The following is a 19,433-nucleotide window of genomic DNA, read 5'->3' as shown; positions in this document are numbered from 1 at the left end:
AAAAAAAAAAAAAAAAAAAAAAAAAAAAAAAATAGTGATATCTGCCAGAATTCTCTGCTGTAAAGTTAGTATTTTTCCCTTTTTAATTACTTAGTATTTGGGGGAGAGCAATGGATCTTAAGGTATGAAAAAGTTCATTATGTGATTCATATTCCACATTGCAACTAACCTTTAAGAAATAACTATTTAGTTATTGGGTTGAGGTATGATATCGAAGAAGAAATAGCCCCAAGTATATGAAAAAATACTATTAAAATTTGGCTCCCCTGTCCAACTACATATCTGTGTGAGGCCAGAATAATCCCGTTTTTTATTCAGCAAAGACATAAAAGAAGTGCTAAAATTATAAGTTAATTTTACACCTAAATAATTATACCTAAAAAGTGTGCTAATTACACGTAAAGCCAATTATACCAAAAACCAAAACCAAAATGAAACTTGAAGCTCAGGTTAGATCGTGAGCCTTATCACATAGTTTTCTTTAGAAGTTTTGAAATACTGAGAAAGTTCACGGGTTCCCTTCTAGTTCCAGAGTGTTAAATTAAGACCCTGAGCACTGGGTGGGGGTTGGAGGGGGAATTTGGAGCCGTGTGTGCATGTGCACATAGACACACACACACACACACACACACACACACACACACACACACACACACACCTCTTATCCCTAATTTGTCCTGAATGTTAACAACACTCTCCTCCCCGTGCTGTGTCTCCATGCACTCTATAATGGAGAAATAGACAGGAGAAAGAAAATGGGAGACGTGGAGACGGGCATAGACTCTGGAGCAACTGGGGGAGTGAAGGGAAAAACAGGAACATCGAGAACCCTTCCTTCCTCCCCTCCGGCTCCCGTCACACCCGAGAAAGAAACCCCAGGTCGATGGAAGCGTCCGATGACTGTCACGTTGAGCTTACAAACCCAGAGCATTTGGCTTTGCTGCCCCACAGGGCTACATCAAGTATTCCGCTCTCTTCTACGGCTACTACAACAACCAGAGGACCATCGGGTGGCTGAGGTACAGGTTACCCATGGCTTACTTCATGGTGGGGGTCAGCGTGTTCGGCTACAGCCTTATGATCGTCATTAGATCGTAAGTATGACTGTCTCATTTACAGGCTTTTAATTTTCTTCCCACAAACAGCCCACCCCTGTGGCCACACTGTGCCTACTTACCTTCTTGTTGGGGATTTAGAGAGAAAACAAGGAAACAAATAAAGCAAATGCAGATTGTCATATGGGGTATAAAAGACATAGACAGGGTAATGTGGGAAGTTCTGGGAAATGGGATAGACAAGCCCTTTAGAGGAGGCTGGGCACAGCACTTTAGACAAAGCAAGAGTATGTGCAAAGGCCCTGAGGCAGCAGATATCCTACTGAGTCCCCAAAACTGTCGAAAAAAACAGTGTGGCTTGAAAGGGAACATGGTACCCTAATTAAGGAGAGGCTGGAGAAGTTTCCAAGGCCTGTTTCTGTTTTCCCCAGAGCCCAGCATCCTCAGAAAAACCCTCTGCTTCTCTGTCTAGCTGGCAGGTGAGAACTGAGCTGGTGCCTACAAAGATACAATGAGGCTAAACCAGTGTATATGGCAGTGAGTAACCTTGGTGTCCTCTCCAGCCCCAACTCTACTTGTCTCTGTGGTCAGAAATGGCTTTTTAATATGTCTGTGCCTCTTAATTCATGTTCTCTGAAGAAAAACTTTGGCCCACAAACTGCCTTCTTCTAAGTCAGAGGACCCCAGTTAGCACAGGCTGTGCAGGGTGGGGACACAGTCTGTGCACAGACCTGACCACCAGGCCCACTCACCCTTCAGCAGAGCCACAAGAGAAGAACAGGGCCGCTGCACAGGAAACAGAGCGCCCTTGAAGCCCGGCTAGAACCCCCGGAAAGCGGAAAGCGATGTGCGGGCCCAGCTGGGTTTTCTATCTCATCGTCTCAGGGGAAAATGCTGCTGTTTACAAGAGCCTGCCTGGCACAAGACGGTGACCACTAGGTGACATGTGGCTGCCCAGCTCTATCAAACAAAAGGAAAAAAAAAAGGACACAGGCGAGACAGGCTTGGTTTTATTCTTAGCCTTCACATTGCTATGTTTTTCCGTGCCAAATTTAAGGATATGGAATGTTTCTCTGTTGAACCAAAAAATTAGCTAAGGCAACCAGGCCCCTGGAACTGCAAATCCCAAAAGCCCGACACATCAGATAGAGTCAAAGAGGGGCAACCCCACCCCCATTGTATCTGATGGAACCCCTGCCTGGGATTCCATGGTTCCCACGGGACTGATCTCCAGGAAGCGCAAAGAGAGTGATACCAACCAGGGTTCTTGGCTTCCTTAATCAGTAGAAGTTGACTAGAGGCCAGATGAGAAATTCAGGCAAGGCTTTCCTGGGGCCGCTGCTGCAGCAGTGGGGGAGCAAGTACAAACAGCAGGTTCCCTTGCTTGCTCACTGAGGGGGGGAAAGCTTGTTTCTTATATGGGGTGAAGGTAGGGGCATGTCCAGGGGTCAGGCCAGAAGTGTGGCTTAGGTGTTTTGCCCATCCCTTAGGTGGTGTGTGCAGGCATGCTCAATACCCTGCTTTTGCTCCCAATGCCCTGTTTTTGCTCCTGGCTCTTCAGAAATGGCAGCTGGGTTTTGTTTTTTGTTTTTTTTGTCTTTTTGTATCTTTTGGGTCCAGCATTTGCCCCAACTGAGCATGCACACAGTTATTTTTAGTCCCATATAGTTTCTTTGTATTTTGTAGCTCAAGGAGAGGTGTGTCCAGCACTGCAGCAAAGGGTCCCAGGTCCCAGACCTGTCTCAAGAGGATGAGGACAGGTAGGATGACATAGGGGGCTATCAAGGCAGGTCCAAGGTACTTTCCTCCGAGCTTGCTTAAGAAAAAGATGTGCGTATTATCTGGTTGTAGTACTAACTGCCTCAGGGCTTATTGAATTTTACATCAGAAAAATATGATTTTTATCCAAGAAAACAGATGAATTAGAAGGGGATATTCTCTGTGAGAATGAAGAGTTCTAAAACATTTGCAGGTGAGTCAAGCCGCAAGACATCAGACATCAGGGTAGAAAACATGGTTAGTGTTTTCTGTACCCTGCAGACTCCTTGTTATGCAGTTGACACCATGTGTGCTCGCAGGGGACTCTGAATTTGGGGGGAAGGTGCTCTGGCTATCGGTAGCCTGATTCAAATCCATCTTGGCTCTTTGCCTTCACTGGATATCTGCCATCTGTGCCCAAGACTAGCTTAGGCCAGGTTTCCCTTGGGCTGACACAGTAGACACAGGGGCAGACATAACAACAGCAGTGTGCACCCTACAGGATGGCCGGCAACACCCAGGGCAGCACGAACGACGGGGAGAGCGATAACTTCACATTCAGCTTCAAGATGTTCACCAGCTGGGACTACCTGATCGGGAATTCAGAGACGGCCGACAACAAATACGCCTCCATCACCATCAGCTTCAAGGTAGTCGCTTCAGGGCCATTCCCACTTCCCAGGGGAACTTTGGGTCCCTCCTGTCATTGGGAGACTTCTCCCAGCTGGGGCATGGGAAATAAGATCCCTGATTAATTTGTGGTAAGAGCTTTACCAGAAGTGGGAGCATAGCTCTCAAGCCTTCAAGAAAGAAATTTCATGGCTGGTACCCACCATCTGTTTCTTAACATGGCAGAGAATCATGGAGCTGGTCCCTGGTTCTGCCTCTTTCCTCATGGAACTGCTTTCTGCTGGAGGAAGTGAAAGGACACACTTGGGGCAGCCGTTCTCAACATTTACACATGTTTGCATGATCTAAGGAGCATTAAAAATCTTCTGGGCCCCACCCCTAGAGATTCTGGTGTAATTGGTCTGAGGTGGGGTCCTGGCATTGGTTTTTTTGTTTTGTTTTGTTTTGTTTTTTTGCGGTACGTGGGCCTCTCACTGTTGTGGCCTCTCCCGTTGCGGAGCACAGGCTCAGCGGCCATGGCTCATGGGCCCAGCCGCTCCGCGGCATGTGGGATCTTCCCAGACCAGGGCACGAACCCGTGTCCCCTGTATTGGCAGGTGGACTCTCAATCACTGTGCCACCAGGGAAGCCCCTGGCATTGTTTTTTTTTAAAATCCCCCAAGAACACCCACAAAGAGTTGAGAACCCGGTTTGGGAGTGTGGGAATAAAGGAATCAATTAAGTGTACAACTCCACACTTAATTATCTATTAATTTGTTCACAAGAGAGATATGAGGTGGCCTACAGAATATAGAACGAAAACAAGCCTGAGGGTGAGCAGATGAATGAAGGCAGAAGCACTGCACATCTCACTTTTCCCTCCATGACTGTAAAAACCATTCAGAGTTCTTTTTTATCTATTTATTTATAACATCTTTATTGGATTATAATTGCTTTACAATGGTGTGTTAGTTTCTGCTTTATAACAAAGTGAATCAGCTATACATATACATTTATCCCCATATCTCCTCCCTCTTGCCTCTCCCTCCCACCCTCCCTATCCCACCCCTCTAGGTGGTCACAAAGCACCGTGCTGATCTCCCTGTGCTATGTGGCTGCTTCCCACTAGCTATTTTACATTTGGTAGTGTATATATGTCCATGCCACTCTCTCACTTCGTCTCAGCTTACTCTTCCCACTCTCCGTGTCCTCAGGTCCATTCTCTACGTCTGCGTCTTTATTCCTGTCCTGCCCCTAGGTTCATTAGAACCTTTTTTTTTTTTTTAAATTCCACGTATATGTGTTAGCATACAGTATTTGTTTTCCTCTTTGTGACTTACTTCACTCTGTATGACAGACTCTATAGGTCCATCCACCTCACTACAAATAGAGTTCTTTTTTTTAATTGAAGTATATTTGATTTACAATGTTGCGTTAATTTCTGTTGTATAGCAAAGTGATTCCGTTATACATATATATTCATTTTCATATTCTTTTCCTAGGTTACTACAAGTTATTGAATATAGTTCCCTGTGCTATACAGTAGGACCTTGTTGTTTGTCTATTTTGTATATAGTAGTTTGTATCTGCTAATCCCAAACTCCTAATTTATCCCCCCGTTTCTCCTTTAGTAACCATAAGTTTGTTTTCTATGTCTATGAGTCTGTTTCTGTTTTGTAAATAAGTTCATTTGTATCATATTTTAGATACAAAAATACCATATGGTATTTGTCTTTCTGTTCCTGCCTTACCTCACTTAGCGTGATGATCTCTAGGTCCATCCATTATTTCATTCTTTTATATGGCTGGGTAATATTCCATTGTGTATGTGTGTGCGTGTGTATATGCCACATCTTCTTTATCCATTCATCTGTCAATGGACTCTTAGGTTGCTTCCATGTCTTGGTGCTTATAAATAGTGCTGCAATGAACATAGGGGTGCATATATCTTTTCAAATTAGAATTTTTGTCTTTTCCAGATATATGCCCAGGAGTGGGATTGCTGGATCATGTGGTAACTCTATGTTTAGTTTTACTATTCTCCACAGTGGCTGCAGTTCCCACCAACAGCATAGGAGGGTTCCCTTTTCTCCACACCCTCTCCAGCATTTACTATTTGTAGACCTTTTAATGATGGCCATTCTGACAGGTGTGAGGTGATACCTCATTGTAGTTTTGATTTGCATTTCTCTGATAATTAGCATGTTGAGCATCTTTTCATGTGCCTGGTGGCCATCTGTATGTTTTCTTAAAAACCATTCAAAGTTATTGATAGTCCTCAAAAAAAAAGATAAATAAAGTTATTGATAGTCCAATGCTTCTCCTGTCTGATCAATCAGACTTTTTTACCCCAGGACCTTGCAGAGGTCAGATCTATACCGCAACGGTGCTTGGTTGTCTTGCCTTCTTCTCTCTCTTCTCTCCTGGCCCTTCTGGGAGGAGAAGGGGGCTGCTGCCCACTGATACCAATCGTTGCCTACAGAAGACAGGTACACCCACCAGGGACAGGGCTTGGGCTCAGCAACTCACTACATGGGTTTCATGAGCCCCAGAGTCAGCTTGGCAGTGGGTAGAGCAGGGAGCGGGCTCAGTTCTCCTTCTCCTTCTCCTTCTCAGCAATGCAAAGCCTGTGGTGGAGCATCCAAGGGCAGGGTAGGGGTCAACAAGGGCTTTGACCCTTCCTTCGGGACCACTAGAGAGAGACAAAGAAGGTCAATGCCTGTGAAGCACCTTGAACATATGGGAAGGAGAAGGCTTCCCCTCTGAGTCTGTTAAAAACCACTTATATAACAGGACACATGTCATGAGAACTGTGTGTGTTAATGTATACTAACTACCTGATGAGTTAGTTGAAACTGAACCCGAACACAATAACTGTTAATTGATTGAAAAATCTCCTTCCTTCTCCCAAGGCAATAGAAATAAAAACAAAAATAAACAAATGGCACCTGATCAAACTTACAAGCTTTTGCACAGCAATGAAAACCATAAACAAAACAAAAAGACAACCTACAGAATGGGAGAAAATATTTGCAAACGATGCAACCGACAAGGGCTGAATTTCCAAAATATACAAACAGTGCATACAACTCAACAGCAAAAAAACAAACAACCCAGTCCAAAAATGGGCAGAAGACCTAAATAGACATTTCTCCAAAGAAGACATACAGATGGCCAATAGGCACATGAAAAGATGCTCAACATCACTAATTATTAGAGAAATGCAAATCAAAACTACAATGAAGTACCACCTCACATGAGGTGGAGAAAAGGGAGAAAAGGGAACCTTCCTACACTGTTACTGGGAATGTAAGTTGGTGCAGCCACTATGAAAACAGTATGGACGTTCCTCAGAAAACTAAAAATAGAATTACCATATGAGCCAGCAATCCCACTCCTGTGCATGTATCCAGACAAAACTATAATTCAAAAAAGATACATGCACCCCTATGTTCATAGCAGCACTATTCACAGTAGCCAAGACATGGAAACAACCTAAATGTCTATTGATAGATGAATGGATAAAGAAGATGTGGTACAACGGAATACTACTCAGCCATATAAAAGAACAAAATAATGCCATTAGCAGCAACATGAATGCAACTAGAGATTATCATATTAAATGAGGTAAGTCAGAAAGAGAAAGACAAACACCATATGATATTACTTACATGTGGAATCTAAAAAATGACACAAATGAACCTATCTAGGAAACAGAAAGAGACTCATGGACATAGAGAACACACTTGTGGTTGCCAAGGGGGAGGGAGGTGGGGGAGGAATGGAGTGGGAGGTTGGGGTTAGCAGATGGACGCTTTTGTATATAGAATGGATAAACAACAAGGTCCTAACATATAGCACAGAGAACTATATTCAATATCCTATGATAAACCATAATGGAAAAGAATATTTTTTAAAAAGAATGTATATATATATGTACAACTGAATCACTTTGCTGTACAGTAGTAATTAACACAACATTGTAAATCAACTACACTTCAATTAAAAAAAAATCTCCCAGGTACTTTGGTGTCCGGGAGACCTCATTTTCCATCCTGGCTCTGCCATATACTAATTGTGTCTTTCTATGAAAAACTTACTAATGCAGAATACAAGGTTAATAATAAAAAACCTATTGTGTTTTTATACACTAGCAGCAAATAATTAGAAAATAATTTAATTCCATTTCCAATAAAATGTCATAAAGTACAAAAAATTCCAAGGAATATAGATTTAACCAAAAAAAAAAAAAAAGTGTGAGACTGCCTACACCAAAAAGTACAAAACATTGCTGAAAGGAATTAAGAAACTCTAAATAAATGGAAAAATATACCATGCCCATGGATTAGAACAGAGGTCAGCAAACTATGGCCCAGGGTCCAAATCCAGCCTGCTGCCTATTTTTGTAAATAAGATTTTATTGAGACAAAGTCATGCTCATTTATTTATATATTATCTATAGATGCTTTCATGCTACAGAGACATAGTTGAGTAGCTATGAGAGAGACCACGTGGCTTGCAAAACCAAAAATATTTGCTATCTGGTTTTTTAATAGAAAAAAACTTGGCCAGAACTTTTTTATTAAAAAAGCCAGCCCCCTGGGCTTCCCTGGTGGTGCAAGTGGTTGAGAGTCCGCCTGCCAATGCAGGGGACACAGGTTCGTGCCCCGGTCCGGGAAGATCCCACATGCTGCAGAGCAGCTGGGCCCGTGAGCCATGGCCTCTGAGCCTGCGCGTCCGGAGCCTGTGCTCCGCAACGGGAGAGGCCACAACAGTGAGAGGAGAAAAAAAAAAAAAAAAAAACCCAGCCCCTGTCTTAGAAGACTTGACATTGGCCGAGTCGGGTAGCATATGGGATCTTAGTTCCCTGACCAGGGATCGAACCTGCACTGCCTGCAGTGAAAGTGTGGGGAAGTCCCAGAAGACTCAGTATTTTTCAGATTCAATTCTAAACTCCTTGATCTATAGATTTAAAACAGTCCCCATTGGATACTGAAATCTCTCTGGGCATTAGTAGCGGTAACTGGTTTGTTGTTGGGATTAAGGATAATGGATGGTGAGTGTTTAGCCCCACATCTAACACACAGTAAGTATCCAGTAAATCTAAGCTTTGTCAGTACATGTACCAAAGTAGAAGTAACAAGAAAAAATGTAAATTTTAAGATTCCTTTTTTCTTCCAGTTTTATTGAGATATAATTGACATACAGCACTGTATTAGTTTAAGGTGTACAGCACAATGCTTTGACTTACATACATCATGAAATTATTACCACAATAAGTTTAGTGAACATCCATCATCTCGTATAGATACAAAATTAAAGAAATAGAAAAAAAATTCTTCCTTGTGATGAGAACTCGGGATTTACTCTAACAACTTTCATATATAACATACAGCAGTGTTAATTATATTTAACATGTACCTTACATCCCTAGTACTTATTTATCTTGTAACTAGAAGTTTGTATCTTTTGACTGCCTTCCTCCAGTTCTCCCTCCATCCACCCCATCCCACACCTCTGGTAACCACAAATCTGATCTCTTTTTCTATAAGTTTGTTTGTTTGTTTGTTGAGTATAATTGACTTACAACACTATGTTAGTTCCTGTTATACAGCAGAGTGATATTTCTCTACAATTCAAAATGACCACCATGGTAAGTCTAGTTATAATATGTCACCCTACAAAGATATTACATAGTCATTAATTATATTTCCCACTTTGTACATTTCATACTCGTGACATTTATTTTTCACCTGGAAGTTTGTACCTCTTAATCTCCCTCACCTATTCAAAATATATTTTCTTAAAGAAAAGAATTATCCATATACCACCCCCTCTGAATTCTTTCATTTCTGGAAATATAGAAAGTAGTAATCTCAAGGAACCCAACAACAGTGGTTTCTTGTTATTATTCACACCTCATTTTCACACATCAAGGAATCAATAGTGGATGAACAAGAGAGTAACAAAGAAGAAAATGTCCATCTGACAAGATTTCTCCGTGTCCTGGCCAACTTTCTCATCATCTGCTGTTTGTGTGGAAGTGGGTACCTCATTTACTTTGTGGTGAAACGATCCCAAGAATTCTCCAAAATGCAGAATGTCAGCTGGTATGAAAGAAATGAGGTGAGGAGGGCATCTCTGCTGAAGTGAATATTTCAGGAAAATACTGAAATTACCCTGGTTCCTATGCCATTCAGCTGAATTATTGAATTCTGGACTATAGGACTAATTTTAAAAAGTGAAATTATATCGCTTATAAATCAATTGTCTAGTAATGCATGGGTGTGATTCTGGGCTTCCTTTTCTGTTCCATTGGTCTATTTGTCTATGCTTGCACTAATAACACACTGATAAACTATGGCTTTATAGTATGTCTTGATATCTGACAGAGTGAGTTCTCTCATCAAGATCCACAATAACACACATTAAGGTTTTATTGCGCTTGCATTGAATCCATAAATCTCTCCTGGGAATTTGACATCTGTGGTAGTTGGCCAAAATAGCTACAAATTCTTCCCATCCTTGTATCCACATTTTTTTGCAATGTGATTTTCTAGTTCCTCGCATGAAGAGGTGGAATCTGTTTCCCCATCCCTTGCTTTAGTCAGTGAAACAGTAGCAGCAATGATACAAGCAGACTTGAAAAGTGCTTGTATTTTGGAACTTGCTCTCTTGGGAACCTGAGACCCCCACCATGTGAATGATGCCCAGCTAGCCTCCTAAATGATGAGCGGCACATGGCCCAATTATCTCATCACCTTAGGTGACAGCAAATCCACCACCAGATGTGTGAATGAAGCTGACCCCAAAGGCCACACCCTGCACCACATCTCTCTACTGTTGGTTCTGTTCTGTGATCTGAGTTTCTGGTCTTCCATGCTCCTGAGATGAGGAGATTCTTACGTAGCTCACAGCTTTTACAGAACACAAAGCACTGTCCCATATGTTAATTCATTTACTTCTCAAAGATAGTTTGCTATTTTTATCAATGCTAATAACAGCAATCGTGGTGACAACCAGTCACAGAGCAATTAGGACCTGTGGAACATACACTGACTGCTCAGGGCTTGTTGGTGCCTTCACCAGGGTCATACAGCAAGTTGTGGAGACCCCGGGGCATTTCCAGAGGCAGAGGAGGGGGCAAAAAGGAGATGAAGATGCATGGCCCTGGGGGTGCAGAGATGGTGGAGAAGCAAGTGATATTGATGACAAAACTAACCCAGCTCTCCCAATTTCTCAGGTAGAAATTGTGATGTCCCTGCTTGGGATGTTTTGTCCCCCTCTGTTTGAAACCATTGCTGCCCTGGAGAATTACCACCCACGCATTGGACTGAAGTGGCAGCTGGGACGCATCTTTGCACTCTTCCTCGGAAACCTCTACACGTTTCTTTTGGCCCTGATGGATGACGTCCACCTGAAGGTAAAGACCACAAACATCCCCCCAATTCCTAGTGCCCACCAAATTTCATTTTTAACTATAATAATTTCCTTGCACATAATTTATATTAATTTAAAAATTTTTGGAAAGGTCAGAAAAGTAAAATGAAGAAAAATATCAGCAGATTCCTATGACCCAATTGTTAACATTTTGCTTCAGTTCTTTACTGTCTTTTTCTTAGGCTTTTTCACATCATCTGCATGTCATTTGGTACCCTTAATATTTTATCTGCAGGCTTTCCCGTGTTGTTTCTTAGCTGCCATAAATGTTTACCAGCCCGGTATGCGCCCACTGAGATGATAAGTCATGGTTGAGTTAACCTTTCATCACTGCTCACCAGGTGGTTATAGCGTACCCACCAAGCCAGGCCCTGGGGGTACAGCAGAGAGCAAGACACGGTCCTGTTCCAGGGGAGACAGACTCATTCATCGAAGCATGCTGGGGCAGGTGCTTCAGTGGGAGCAAGCCCCGGGCAGTGTGGCAGTACACAGGAGGGGCTGCAAGCCCCACCGTGGGGGATCTTAGCAGACCTTGGAAAAAGCAGAGGGAACAGCTCATGCACACAGGGAACTATGAGTTAGCGGAACAACAGAGTGGAGGGGAAGAAGTGAAAAGTGAAATTGGGGGAAGGGCCAGATTACGATGCTCCTCTTTCCCACACGTCCCTCCTCATGAACTTTTTCCTGAGGTTAACAGGAAGCTACTGGAAGTCTCTCAGCATGGAAGTGACCGGATCTGACCGTTGCCTACTCTCCACCTTCATTTCTTGCTTCCCTCCTACCCTAGTAAACTCCTTCACCCTCCTGAGCCTCACGTTTCCTCCACGGGGCAAAATTCTCTCTTGCCTCTCTCTCCATCCTTCTCCCCGTGTTTGACTAGTTGACTAATCCTCCTGCAGTTTGGCTCAGATGTCACCGCCCCCAGGAAGGGCCCTGTTGTCTGATGTGGATTTCCTCAGTCCCCAAAGAAAATTTCCCACAGCTCTTATCACTCTGGTCTGTAATTGTCTGTTCATCTCTGTCACTTACTAGACAGTGAACTTTCTGAGGAAAGCTCCGTTCACTCCTGTGTCACTCCTGTTCACTCTTGTGTCACCATTGCCTTATAGGCCCAGAATAGACCCTGAATAAATTAATCTCAAAAGAACAATGAGTAACTGAATGGATGGACAAATGGATGAAGGGACAGATGAATAATAACAGAGAAGAAAACTTTCTGGAAAAGACCCAAGGACTTTAGCCAGTTGCCCGCCTCTCCTCTATAGATTGAAAGACTGGGAGGGCATTTCTGGAGAGACCTGTTGAGGGGTAGGGCAGGGGCTAGATGGTAGGGTTGTGGCATATGCTGGCTCTATTTGTTGTTCCTGTAGAAACATTGGACCTTCCCTGGCTCCTTCCAACCCCACATCTCCATCTTCCATTCTAGCTTTCTAACGAAGAGAAAATAAAGAACATCACTCACTGGACTCTGTTTCACTACTACAACTCCTCGGGTTGGAACGAGAGCGTCCCCCGGCCACCCCTACACCCTGCAGATGTGCCCCGGGGTTCTTGCTGGGAGACAGCTGTGGGCATTGTGAGTAGTTACGCTCTCCTGAAAAGATGATCCCTGTTCTCAGTTCTTCGTTGTCCCTTCTTGATGTTTCCATTTTTAAGCCACCAAAATGTCAAGCTAGCATTTCTTAGGAAAGTTCCACCTTTTCACATTATCTTCTTTTCAGTGTCTCAAACATTTCTCTCTGTGCTTCATCTAGCAGTCTAATACCACTTGGATTTATTTGGAGTTTTACTGCAGATTTCACTGAAAGCCTGAGATTCTCCACCTGGAAATCATGAATACAACTCCTAAAAGTTGTATACAAGATTTTGTGTGTATATGCATCTGTGCATTTTTCTGTAAAGAGAATTAAAGGTTTTCATTAGATTGTCAAAAATTAACCACGACCATTTCCCCTTATCCACTTTCACTACTGTTCCTGTAGCTTACACAGTGTGGACTTCAAAGGCTAGTGTTCTTTGCCTTCCTAGGCAGAAACTTGAAGTATTCACAGGTAACACAGGGATCAGCTGCCTTCTCTTCCTCAACTCCATCTCTTTGCATGGGGTTTCTATTCACCTGCCACCCCTGAAGAATCCATGCCCATAGAGCATTGGACAACAGTGTTTTTAACGGAGGTTGATGAAGTCCCATAGAGGAGAGGATTATATCACACACTTCATCGGACACTGCCTACAAGTCCACCAGCAGATATTTTCCTGAGGCAGGGTTTCCTTTCCACGGGGTCCTGGGGGCTTTTTCTCCCTGCTTCCTTCACAGAAGGCTCAGACTCAGGACTTCTCATCTCCTCCAGTCTAAATTCCCCCATTCTCTTCAAATCGTCCTCATCTTTAATATGTAGAGCAGCTCACATTTCTAAACCTATCACAGTGTGTAACAGAAAGCCTTCAAGTCAGTAAAACCTACCCTCTTTAGAAGACAAAAGAGAGTTTGTTACCTACATGATTCCTTTGGAATATTCTGCTATAGAATTTCTCTTTTCCATCTATCTTGCCCTCCTCTCTGAAATGCCCATCACTGATTAAAACTTGTTTCCTTCTGAGTTTGTTGGTAATGATGGGTTTGAGGCGTTATGTCCTGCTCACCTATGTCCACCACCACCTTCACCCCAGGCCCCAGAGCATCACCTTGCATAGACGTGGAGACCTGATACAAGTCAGTTTGTGTTTTACTTAAGAGTAATAGTCTAAATTCTTGTTATGGAAAAACCCTGAAAACTCATCATCTGTTCATCCAGCAAGCTTTATTAATCATCTTGGAAGATACAAAAATGGATAGAGCAGACCCTGTGTCCCCTGGGAACTCCAAGACTATTAGATGTCTTAAAGATTGTGATGAAGTCAGGTAGATCTTTCCAACTTTTCAAAAAAAAATAATAAATTATATGTACTCTACACATCAAAGAAAACTTTGTTCTTTTGCTTTTGGCTCTTCTTCTATGTGCCTCTGTGAAAAGCCTACATTATTTTCTCTACATACCCCCCAAAAAAAATCCAGTTAGCAGGGGGTGAAGAAAACCAGCTGCTGTCCCCAGGGACAATGGTCAGATTCAGTCTTAGCTGGGGCAGCTGGCACTTCAGAGCAGATGGGGGAAGCAAGGATTGAGCCTTCAGATCCTACATCTATGCAATAGTGCTGATAACTACCAAATACTGGGTATTGCCAACTGCCAGACAATTTGCATACATAATCACTAACTTTCCCAGTAACCCTGCAAGGTTAATGTATCAACTTCAAAAGGTTCAGAGACTATTCCAAAGCAATAAATTAGTAACTTGTAGAGCTGGAACCTATAGTAAGCATTTTTCAAAGCATGGGGTCTTTTATCTGCACCACCATTAATCAGAGGGTCACAAAGAAGAATAAGAGTGGGTGGGGGAGCGTTGGCATGCAGTCAGTTGGGAGAAGCAGGCATGGTCAAACCCTGACTATCTCCTTTCTCTATGTTCCTCCTTGTAGGAATTCATGAGGCTGACGGTGTCGGATATGCTGGTAACGTGTATCACCATCCTGCTGGGGGACTTCCTGCGGGCTTGCTTTGTCCGGTTCATGAACTACTGCTGGTGCTGGGACCTGGAGGCTGGATTTGTAGGTCACCACTTCATGGATGTTGTGCAGAAAGGCATTCCAATCATCCTCTCTGATACAGTCAGATGCATTCTGTGCATTTCTTTAGACGCTTAAGGACAGTCTCTGTGAAGTAGTATTTCATTTTTTCTAAGCAGGACATAAAATCCAGTAGATAAAAAGTATTTTTTGTTGTTTTTTGTTTTGCGGTACGCGGGCCTCTCACTGTTGGGGCCTCTCCCATTGCAGAGCACAGGCTCCGGACATGCAGGCTCAGCGGCCATGGCTCACGGGCCCAGCCACTCCGCGGCATGTGGGATCTTCCCAGACCGGGGCACGAACCCGTGTCCCCTGCATCAGCAGGCGGACTCTCAACCACTGCGCCACCAGGGAAGCCCTAAAAAGTTTTTTTAATATTTTCAAATGTTAAATTTTAAATTCCCAAGATTTAACCCTCCTATATTTGGATTCTGCATGTTTCTTCCTTTAATCCACGCTCACCTGACTTTCCTTCTCTCTCTCCTCACTTTGTTTTCCTCCTTCTCTCATTCTTGTCACTTTTTATCTCCATTTCTGGAAGACAAATTGGGAAGCAGGTTTCAGGTGGCCTCACAAGGACACCGACTACTCCCTAATGCTCACACACTTTATGTTCTTTCAAACAGTTGACAAATTTCCAAAACTCTGAAAATCAGAGTCAGGTTGAAAATCTGCATCTGGCTGAGGTGGTTCCTTTCCATGAAAAAGAAGATGACAGTGGGGTTTCCCTGGTGGTGCAGTAGTTAAGAATCCGCCTACCAATGCAGGGGACACGGGTTCGATCCCTAGTCCGGGAAGATCCTACATACCGGAGAGCAACTAAGCCCGTACACCACAACTACTGAGCCTGCGCTCTAGAGCCCGCGAGCCACAACTACTGAAGTATGTGCACCTAGAGCCCGTGCTCCGTAACAAGAGAAGCCACCGCAATGAGAAGGCCGCGCACCGCAACGAAGAGTAGCCCCTGCTCACCACAAGTAGAGAGAAAGCCCACGTGCAGCAGCAAAGACCCAACGCAGCCAAAAATTAATTAATTTTAGAAAATGATGAGAAGGAGAAAAGAGAATTGGAGGATTTATTTATTTTGTTTTTAAAGCTTTCTTTACATTTGACTCCTCATTTAATTATTTGCATTTTGTTATTTATTTGATTTACTCCTTGCTTATAATTTCAAGTTACATTTCTGATTAGAACATTGATAAAATGTTCTCTTGGGGCCTCCCAAGAACACACTGTCAGCCTGCAGGCCATAAAAGGTAAAAATTCTCTCTCTGTGTTTTTTTTTTTTTTAGTTTGGCTATGCTGCACAGCTTGCGGGATCTTAATTTCCCAACCAGGGATTGAACCCAGACCCCTGCAGTGGAAATGTGGAGTCCTAACCACTGCACTGCCATGGAATTCCCAAAAAATTCTCATTATTTTCATTGGAGAAGACATTGAAGAAAGTTTCAAGTTTGAGAACTTCAAAACTCTTTTTTAAAAGTTGAAAACATGTTAAAGAAATAGAACTCTGAATCTAAGGTTCCTCTCTGGTCACCAGGGCAGGCTCTTTGGGGTGGAGTGGCTTGGTCAGTTGACCGGTAGTGGGGTCTGGCTGACACGACCTAACAGACTTTCTCTCTCTCCTCTCTCTCTCTCTCCCTCCAGCCCTCATATGCTGAGTTTGATATTAGTGGAAATGTGCTTGGTTTGATCTTCAACCAAGGAATGATCTGGTGAGTTATCCATTTCCTCTGGTGATCACCTCATTTGGGGAGTCAAAAAGCTGGAATCCCAGGCTTTGCCTCTCAACCAGCTAGAGAGAGGCTGGACAAATCATCTGGCCTCTCTGAGCTCCCTTCTTTTGCTTGAACAGGACTAGAGGAGAACCAGGACAGTGTCTGGCCTACCCACTTGCTACCATATACATAGAGAGGGGAGAGAAGAGCTAGGGAGAGAGAAGGAAAAAAGGAAGAGGGAGGAAAGAGGGAGGAGAGAGAGAAGAAGGAAAAAAGGATAAAGTAGAGTGGGAAAGAAAGAAGAGGAGGAAAGGGAGGGAGGGAGAAGGAAGGGGAGGAAAGGAAAGAGAGGAGGGAGGGAGATAAATGAACTGAGGAACTTCCCTCTGAGAAGGAGTTAGAGGAGGCTGCCTGACTTCAGCCAAAGGCTTTCAAAGGCTCATAGCAAGCCAATATCCAATTCTTTTAAGTTAAGGACTTCAAATACTTTTCTGAGCATCAATGCTGTTTAATGGAGGCCATGGAGAAACAGACAAGAGGCCATGTAATTTGCTCCATGCCTGGCGGTGGGGCAGTGGTAAAATCCTTGCCAGAACCCAAGCCAGGAATGCTCAGAGAGTCTCTGTCCTGAGGAATGGATGGCTATGGCTTGGTCATAAATGTCCTGGTTAAATGGGAGGCCCCTTCCCTTGCGACCTACAGAGAAAGCAACAAGGCCTTCTGCCCCTAGCCCATCAGTCCCGTTTCCTTGTGTCGTCCTTCCCCGGCCTCTTCTGCTGTCGAGCCAACCAGGTGTGTGGTCTCTGCCCTTCCAGGATGGGCTCCTTCTATGCCCCAGGACTGGTGGGCATCAACGTGCTGCGCCTGCTGACCTCCATGTACTTCCAGTGCTGGGCAGTGATGAGCAGCAACGTCCCCCACGAGCGCGTGTTCAAAGCCTCCCGATCCAACAACTTCTACATGGGCCTCTTGCTGCTGGTGCTTTTCCTCAGCCTCCTGCCGGTGGCCTACACCGTCATGTCCCTTCCACCCTCCTTTGACTGCGGGCCATTCAGGTGCACAGCCTCAGTTGCAGGGGAGCACCTCTTCTCCCAGGGCAGTCTGCTCAGAGATCTCAGGCTCAGAATTCCAGTTCTGGTGTCACGTCAGCCTGCGAAAGGCCATGGAGCTTTGGGAAAATCATTAATGCTGTTCAGCAGAGCTTTCTGCAGGATGGAGGTGTTCTATGTCTGTGCCATCCAATATGGTAGCCACCATGTGGCTGTTGAGCCCTTGAAATGTGGACCAAGAAATTGAATTTCTAATTTTATTTCATTTAAATTAATTTTAATTTAAATAACCACCAGTGGCTAATGGCTACCATATTGGACAGCACAGCTCTAACCTTTTAACATATGGATAACCTACTGCCCTGGATTACCTTGCCGTGGGATGAGTAACAGGGGACATTCTGAAAATGAAATGACCGTACATTTACAAGTCCCATTCAAATGTGAAGCCGCTACTGAGACTCTTGACAGGGTCCTCATGCTCTACAGAGCACTGTAGGCTCAAGGTATAAGCCAGACTAGTTTCAGGGACTGGACATTGTATATAAAGAGATAAACAATTATGTAAGGAGGTAGATGGAGAGAGAATGTGCATCTACTGCTCAATTTCCAAATGCGACACCCTCTGAAAACAAAGCCCTTTCTTTTCTGCATAAAAAGGGATTCTGTGGTTCAAGAGTTTGGGACATGCTGCCCCTTTTATCTGCCACCTCCTCACTTAGAAATGCACAATGCACACTCCTTTATTCAAGGCTCTGAAGAAACGTGCAGTGAGAGACCGTGTGCAAGCCGGTGCTTCCGTCCCTACTGACCACAGACCCTTGCTCCATGGAACACCATCTAGGGCAGGGAGGAGGGTGAGGCTAGTAAGGTGCCCACCTTGCACTTGCACAGCCCCGAGGGCAGTACCTCCTTAAACTGTGCACCCCAGGGCCTCACCCTCCTCATTCCAGTCCCAACACTGCCTACTAATGTGGATCAACACGCTTTGGGAAATGCTGAACTGACACGTCTCAGTTTATAACGGACTGACCTTGATAAAGCCCTGTGCTTGGTGCCCCACAGCAAGGGCTGTGGGAGCTCAGAGGAGTCGTTAGCAGGAGAGTTCACAGCAGAGTGTGATGGGGCTGAACGGGGGTCCAGATAGAAGGAAAGGGGGGCTGGATCCAGAGTGGAGGACCATGCTGAGTGGCAGGAGGCCTGGGCACCAGGCTGAGGGACAACCACATGGCAGAAGTGGCAGAAGCTTCCTTAGGCTTCTTCCTGAGCAAGGTTTGGAGGGCTGGGCTCTGGGTGTAAAGGTTCAGCCAGTGCCCCTTTGCCCAGACCACCCACCTGTTCCAGGCAGGAGGCCAGTGAGTAGGCCCGTGTCGTGTCTGGCCCTCGCCACCTGCCCCACTCTTGCTTCATCTGCTCCCTGAGGCCCTGACAGCTGACACCCAGATAGCAGAGGAAGGGACCCACGAGTGGAGCCCAGGAGGACACATGGCTGCCACCTCCTTCCTGTCACTCTTCTGATCAAAACCCACCAACAGGGCTTCCCTGGTGGCGCAGTGGTTGAGAGTCCGCCTGCCGATGCAGGGGACATGGGTTTATGTCCCGGTCCAGGAAGATCCCACATGCCGCGGAGCGACTAGGCCCGTGAGCCATGGCCACTGAGCTTGCGCGTCTGGAGCCTGTGCTCCGCAACGGGAGAGGCCACAACAGTGAGAGGCCCGCGTACAGAAAAACAAAACAAAACAAAACAAAAAAAACACCAACAGCGAGAACATTCATCCCTTAAGCATTTTCACAGCTGTCCTCTCACTTGCTTCTGAATTTTACTCAATGGTCACCTTTTCAGGCCTTCCCTGGAGACCCTAACTGAAGTCACACACACACACACACACACACACACACACACACACACACACACACACGCACGCACGTCTTGTCATTACTTCTGTTTATCACATCTCTTTACCAACATCTAGCATGCCATTCTTTTTGTTTTTCATCTTGTTTGCTGTCCGTCTCCCCCACCAGACCATAAGCTCCATTCAGGTGTGATTTTTTTTTTTCTTCCTTTCTCCCTGCTTTACACCCAGTGTCTAGGAGAAAATTTATGGTCAGTGCTTGAACCAGACCCCTTACACTTTTA

The 19,433-nt window shown here is 44.5% G+C and overlaps 1 protein-coding gene across 1 annotated transcript in view; it reads left to right on the top strand.

Annotated features, from left to right (window-relative positions):
• TMC2 (transmembrane channel like 2) overlaps positions 1-19,433 on the top strand; it is an 81,887-nt gene that overhangs the window by 46,784 nt on the left and 15,670 nt on the right. Inside the window, exons 9-16 of the mRNA XM_024743185.1 lie at positions 952-1,094; positions 3,316-3,463; positions 9,360-9,548; positions 10,666-10,845; positions 12,289-12,438; positions 14,380-14,508; positions 16,174-16,241; positions 17,060-17,299. Coding sequence (XP_024598953.1) covers positions 952-1,094; positions 3,316-3,463; positions 9,360-9,548; positions 10,666-10,845; positions 12,289-12,438; positions 14,380-14,508; positions 16,174-16,241; positions 17,060-17,299 — 1,247 coding nt within the window. The remainder of the gene's footprint in view (positions 1-951; positions 1,095-3,315; positions 3,464-9,359; positions 9,549-10,665; positions 10,846-12,288; positions 12,439-14,379; positions 14,509-16,173; positions 16,242-17,059; positions 17,300-19,433) is intronic.

The sequence above is a fragment of the Neophocaena asiaeorientalis genome, unplaced genomic scaffold (genome assembly GCF_003031525.2).
Source record: "Neophocaena asiaeorientalis asiaeorientalis breed wild unplaced genomic scaffold, Neophocaena_asiaeorientalis_V1.1 scaffold82, whole genome shotgun sequence".
In the NCBI taxonomy this organism is placed as follows: Eukaryota; Metazoa; Chordata; class Mammalia; order Artiodactyla; family Phocoenidae; genus Neophocaena; species Neophocaena asiaeorientalis.
This window is presented reverse-complemented; position numbering and strand designations above follow the sequence as displayed.